Source organism: Trichechus manatus, unplaced genomic scaffold (assembly GCF_000243295.1).
Source record: "Trichechus manatus latirostris isolate Lorelei unplaced genomic scaffold, TriManLat1.0 scaffold00024, whole genome shotgun sequence".
In the NCBI taxonomy this organism is placed as follows: Eukaryota; Metazoa; Chordata; class Mammalia; order Sirenia; family Trichechidae; genus Trichechus; species Trichechus manatus.
Genome location: NW_004443960.1, coordinates 14,499,380 through 14,505,379, shown reverse-complemented (window position 1 = coordinate 14,505,379; position 6,000 = coordinate 14,499,380). Strand labels below are relative to the sequence as shown.

The following is a 6,000-nucleotide window of genomic DNA, read 5'->3' as shown; positions in this document are numbered from 1 at the left end:
ACAGCCAGAAAGCTCCTTAGAAGCAAGGATGGCGAGACTTTGTCTCATGTATTTTGGACATATTATCAGGAGAGACCAGTCCCTGGAGAGGGACATCATGCTTGATAAAGTAGAGGGTTAGTGAAAGAGAGGAAGACCCTCAATGAGATGCATTGACACAGTAGCTGCAACAATGGGCTCAAACATAACAACGATTGTGAGGATGGCGCAGGACTGGGCAGTGTTCTGTTGTACACAGTGTTGCTACGAGTCAGAACCAACTCAACTGCACCTAACAACAACTCAAATTATTCAGTGATATTGGTTACATTTTTCACAGTGTGTCATTATTCTCATTCATTCTGTTCTAGTTGTGCCATTTCCAGTACTCTAGTTTCCCTGTCCCCTTACTTTCTCATTTTCACGTTAATTTTTAACCATTTGGTCACCTGTAAATGGTTTTTCTTAAACTCGTTACTCATGGGTGATATTTTTTGTTTTACGAGCCAATGTGTTATTTAGCTAAAAGGTGACCTCAAGGGACAATTTCAGTTTAAGGTTTAAAGCATATCTCAGGGCGATAATCTCGAGGTGTCCTCTAGTCTCAACCAGTCTAGTAAGTCTGGTCTTTTAAAACATTTGAATTTTATTCCAAATTTCTCTCCCGTTCTATAAGGACCCATTTATTATGGCCCTGATCAGAACGGTTGTTAGTGGTAGCTGGGCACCATCTAGTTCTTCTGATCTCAGAGTAGATGAGGTCATGGTTCGTGTCAACTATTAGTCCTGTAGATTACTTTCTTCTCTGAATCTTTGGTTTCTTTCTTTCTCTTTTGTTCCAGATGAGTAGAGACCAATAATTGTATCTTAGATGGCCACTCAAAAGCTTTTGAGATCCCAGACACTACTCACCACCTTGGGATATAGAGAGTATATTTTATGAGCTATAATATGCCAATTGACTGAGTTGTCCCATGTGGAAGAACTCTTTGATGGAGAGTGGTGGGGTTTCATTCGGTCTTTCCCACATTTTATCTCCCCTCACTTTTCAAAATAAAAGGACTCTGGAGTCAAGTGAACCTGTGTTCAAATCCGTCTCCTCTTTCATTTCTTCCTTGTGTGACCTGGTGCAATTTACTTCAGCAACTCTGAGCCTCAGTCTCCCACATTGGGGGATGAGGATAATCCATAACTCCTTCATTGGGAGTTATTGTTGGGAGGATTAAATAAAAAGATTTGTGAACCCAGTGCCTAGCACAGAGTAGCTCTTCAATAAATATTGACTCCTTGCCCCTTTCCCGTCCTCTGGGCTTAGAAAGTTCCTAGAGGGTCTGGGTTGTGTCATGGGATGTACTTGGTGAAATGTAGTAGAAACAGTCCTGATTGCATTGGAATCAGAGATCTGGCTTTCAATTCTGACTGTGCCACTGCCTCGCTGTGTGACCTAAGGCAAGTTGCTTACCCACTCTGGACCAAAGATCCTCTTCTGTAATAACATGAAGATGTTAAGTCCTGCCTTCAGGATTGGAGGTGGGAGGAGGATAAGGAGCATAGGGTCTCTACCCCCAAAAAAGTTAATTCCCCTCTTTAGAATTACAAAAATAAAACGTATTTGGCCTTAGTTTTCCCTTGCAGGAAAATGGGGACAATGCCTCCATGGTTCTCATTCCAAAAACTACCTCTGAGGCCATGAGAAATAATGCTGCCATCAGAGACCCTCGGGAAGGGGCAGCTAATGCCTGCAAGAGATGTTTCATCAATCCTGGCAACCCGATACTTGATTTCTGGATTTGGGGGCCTGTAAGATTGGGCCTAGCAACTTGAAGCACATGCTTTTTTCTTTCTTTTTTTTTTTTTTTAAACCATAAGCAAAGTTATTAATGGGCCCTTGGCAGAGAAAATTAATTTCTGTATTTCCTAATTAGGAAGAAGAACAGGGGCTGTACTAGTTCTGGTGGCTCTGGTTCAGCACTGAGAACCGTGAGCTGACCTTGAGGTGGACAAATTCTTTTCCAGACTTTAAAAAAAAAAAACATATCTCCTGCAGCTCAGAATATTTAAGTGAGCTTGAAAAATAAAAATGGTAGCATCTAGGCAATTAGAGTAGGGAGAGAAAGAGGAGAGGATGAGAAGGGAGGACCACTTAGGTGGAGGCCCTGCCCTTCCCTTTCACTAGGAGTGGCAGGAAGCTGGAGGCAGTATCTGAAACTCTTGGATGAAGCAATCTCATCATGATGCTCTCTGGTGGCTAAGGTAGGCAGCTGGCCATCTTGGTGGAAAATTTACCCTTCATATTCCAGGGGGCCTCTTTTGATAAGACAATGTCTTGCTGGTATACATGTATCAGTCATTTACACCTTAGCATGAATTACTCCAACCAGGTTTATCTTGGTTTATTTATATGAGATCATTAACTAGCCACCTGATACTCAGATTGGGATTTCCCAGAGGACAAAAGGGCTTGCATCTGCTCCATGGCCGATGGGATAACCCATTATTTTTTCCATAAGAGGAGCTTCTGAACTTTTGCTTTAGATCCTTACCAGATATTTATGTCCTTCCTTGCAGGCTGTGCTTTGCTTGATCTTTCCATCTCTAACAACGCTAATGATGTCTTAAAAGCAGACAATTCCAAATAAACCTGACTTTGGGGCTTAGTGAGAAAGCTCAGGTTTTCTCTTTCAGTCTTTCCATCGGAATCCTGTCCCGCATCCTCTCAGGAGGAGTGGGTTGAGTATTGGACCTGGCTTTGAGGCCCAGCTCAGCCCTCTATCAGCAGTGACCTTGAGCAAGTGACTTCCCCTCCGAGCCTCAGTTTTCCCATCTAGGGAATGGCAGTGACAATGATGCTTGCCCTGCCGACCTCACAGAGCTACGGAGAGCACCTATGGAGGGTTATTTCCAATGGGCCATGGATCACTGTTCCCGTGTCTTTCAGAGGTGAGTCTGGAGCCGGGAAAACAGAAAACACCAAGAAAGTCATCCAGTACCTGGCTGTGGTGGCCTCCTCCCACAAGGGCAGGAAAGACACGAGCATCACGGTGAGTGACAGCTGCCTGCCTGCGGCCTTGCCTTAGCAATGGGTCTCCCGGCTTACGTCCTGACCTACATACAGAACCACGGTTGAGAAAGCCCTGCAGTTAGCTGAGGCTTCTTAGGGCAGAACGTTTTCAGAACTGGGGCCAGGTGTTTCACCGCCCCCTCCCTGACAACTCGCAGTGGGGGTCTTTCTTCCCCTGCGTGGGCTTACCTGGGTCTGGGCAATTCCTTATCTCAGTCGGGAGCATGGCCTGAAGGGGCCCTGTGTGAGGAGATCTTCTTTAAGTCAGGAAACCCTGGTGGTGTAGTGGTTAAGACCTACTGCTGCTAACCAAAAGTTTGGCAGTTCAGATCCCCCAGGTGCTCCTTGGAGACCCTATGGGGCAGTTCTGCTCTGTCCTATAGGGTCGCTGTGAGTCAGAATAGGCTCAACGGCAACAAGTTTGGGTTTTTTTTTTTTTTTTTTGGTTCTTTAAGTCAGGGTTTCTAGTAGTGGCACTACTGATATCTTGGGCCAGATAATTCTTTGTTGTCGGGGGCTTATCCTGTGTATTGTAGGGTGTTTAGCAGCATCCCTGGTCTCTACCAACCAGAAGCCAATAGCACGTCCTCCCTGCTCCCAAACTGTGACAACCGAAAATGCCTCCAGATGTTGCCTGATGTCCCCTGGGGGAGCAAACTCATCCCCAACTGAGAACCACTGCTTTAACCAAATATCTACAAATGCACTGGAGTTGAGACACTTTGGATTTGCCCATTCCTCCATGTGTCCCCTCCAACTGGGGCTCACGAGGTGGGGATAGTGGAGTCATTCAACGAGTCGGCTTTGATCCAATGCCTCTCAGTAACTATTGACTGAGCACCTACTGTGTGCCCAGCACTGCTGGGATAGAGGCTCCGGTGATGAGTGATTCTACTGGCTGAGCTTCTAGATGGTGGGCAAGAGAGAGAGTCATCCAGCACTCACAGAGATGAACAAACGATGACAGAGTGTGTCAGGGGCTTTGAAGGAAAAGAAGAGGAGGTTTCTAGAGTCATTCTACTCGAGTGGGTTTTCTGGGCCCATCCTTTTCTTCCTCTACCCTAGCCCTGCGTCCTCTGTCCCAGAGGAGGGGACAAGCAGTGGGGCCAATCGAAGGATTTGCCAGCGTCTCTGCCTGCAGATTTGGAGGTGGGAAGATGGTAGACTGGGGGCCTGAAGATGGCTCGGGGGTGTTACTGGTTCCTGCCATTCCAGGTCCCTCAAGGGTGACTGACTGTACAGGAGAAAGACCTGGCAATCTGCTCCTGCATGAAGATTACAGCCTAGAAAACCCGACAGGGCAGTTCTACTCTGTCACGCAGGGTCGCCACGAGCCGAATCAAATCAAATCAACTCAACCAACGCCTAACAACAATAACGTACGTGTCAGACACTTCTTCATCTGCGTATGTAAACTCGTCTCAGACGTGATCTCCTCTGATACAGGTGTAAAAAACCCTTGAAATATGTAGACCGCTAAGAAACCAGACAAGGGAGAGAGCTAGGTGAGGAGAAGGAAAGAGAATAAAGGAAAAGAAGTGGCAGTTCTAGTTATCTTGGGAAACCCAGGCTGTCTGGGGTGGGGATTGGATTAGCATATTCCCCAGACCTGACGTACGTGTGATTAAAATAACACTGATGTTTGTTTTATACTGTATCGTTCAACCACAGCAAGGCCCATCTTTTGCCTACGTGAGTAACTGAGGGAGTTTTCTCGGTGTGTGCGGGAGGCACGGAGTGTGTTTAGGTCTGCATGCTCCTGTTGCACCTACTGAGTCCCGTAGCTGATGGTAGAATGGGTTTGGCCCCCAAGTTTCACAAGCCCCATCAACAAGCGCACCGAAATACTGCCCTGCGGGTGTCCAGTGCCAGCATGGAGCGGAGGACGGCGCGTTTGCCACCTGCTGGGCTCCTGGTGGAATCCCCAGAGTTGTCCTCCAGCCTGGATGGAGTGGATTCCCCCCAGTTCAGGACGAATCCCCATGCCCTTCCCACCAAAGTGTCCCCACCTGTACCCCAACTGAAACGACCTGGAGACGTCTGTCCTGTCTGGTTGAGCGTTTTAGGACTGTCGGCCCCAGTGCTTCCCTGGCTTTTTGACAGTCAGCCGATGGCACAGCTATCGCATGCCTCCCTCCCTCCTCCCTACCATCGTCCTTAAGTTTCTGCCCCAGCCCTGTCCCCAGCGCACCTGTGTGTCCTCGTGCATGTGTGTGCAGTGTCTATCTGTCTTCTGCATGCCGGTTGCTTGACCCAGGGCTCCAGAAATGCACAGCTTTGGTGGCACGGTAAGGCCCCAGCTACGCAACACACGACCAGATCCTGCTCAGTCTCTAACGCAGAGCTTCAGGGGCTGGTGTACAGGTGCCAGGCCTGGGAGAGCCCCTCAGGGGTCTCCCATGGCTCCAGAAGGCTCACAGTCAATCCACCTTAGACCCTGAGCTGCAGTGTCGTGAATCAGACCCCTTATGTGGGGCTGCCCCTGGGTGGCCTTGGCCGAGTGACCCAACTTCTCTGAGCCACAGTCTCGTCATCCGTAAAAGCAGGGTTTGGACCAGGTCCCTTCTGACATATTAGTTCCATGTTTAAAGCTCTCCTGAGAAGGACTTTTGACCCCGCCAGCTGGAATTTCCATTCTAGAAAGGGGATCTTTTGGGGAGTCTTTTGGACCCCAAGTTTGTGTTGATGGAAGTGATTCCTTTAGTCCTACCACTAGCCAAGAAAAGCCCACAGCTCTCCTCTTAAACGTCCACAAGTCCCAGTTACAGGGAGTTCCAGCTGTGGCTGGGATTTCTATGAGATGATGCTTTCTTTCAGAGCTGCAAAGGAGGAGGGCAGATATAGAACTAAAAACATAAATAGTAGCTTCCTGTTTTGCCCCGTTAGGGAGAACTACCCATGATGCCCTCCTGGTGTGTAGAGATGTTCTCCTCCCTCTAGACCCCTTCCCTGTTTCTGTT

The 6,000-nt window shown here is 48.0% G+C and overlaps 1 protein-coding gene across 4 annotated transcripts in view; it reads left to right on the top strand.

Annotated features, from left to right (window-relative positions):
- MYH11 (myosin heavy chain 11) overlaps nucleotides 1-6,000 on the top strand; it is a 147,266-nt gene that overhangs the window by 73,987 nt on the left and 67,279 nt on the right. For 2 of the 4 annotated variants that reach the window (XM_004373282.1, XM_004373281.1), the window contains 2 exons: nucleotides 2,918-3,020; nucleotides 4,712-4,732. In XM_004373282.1, coding sequence (XP_004373339.1) covers nucleotides 2,918-3,020; nucleotides 4,712-4,732 — 124 coding nt within the window. The remainder of the gene's footprint in view (nucleotides 1-2,917; nucleotides 3,021-4,711; nucleotides 4,733-6,000) is intronic. The other 2 variants (XM_004373283.1, XM_004373285.2) reach the window with 1 other exon arrangement.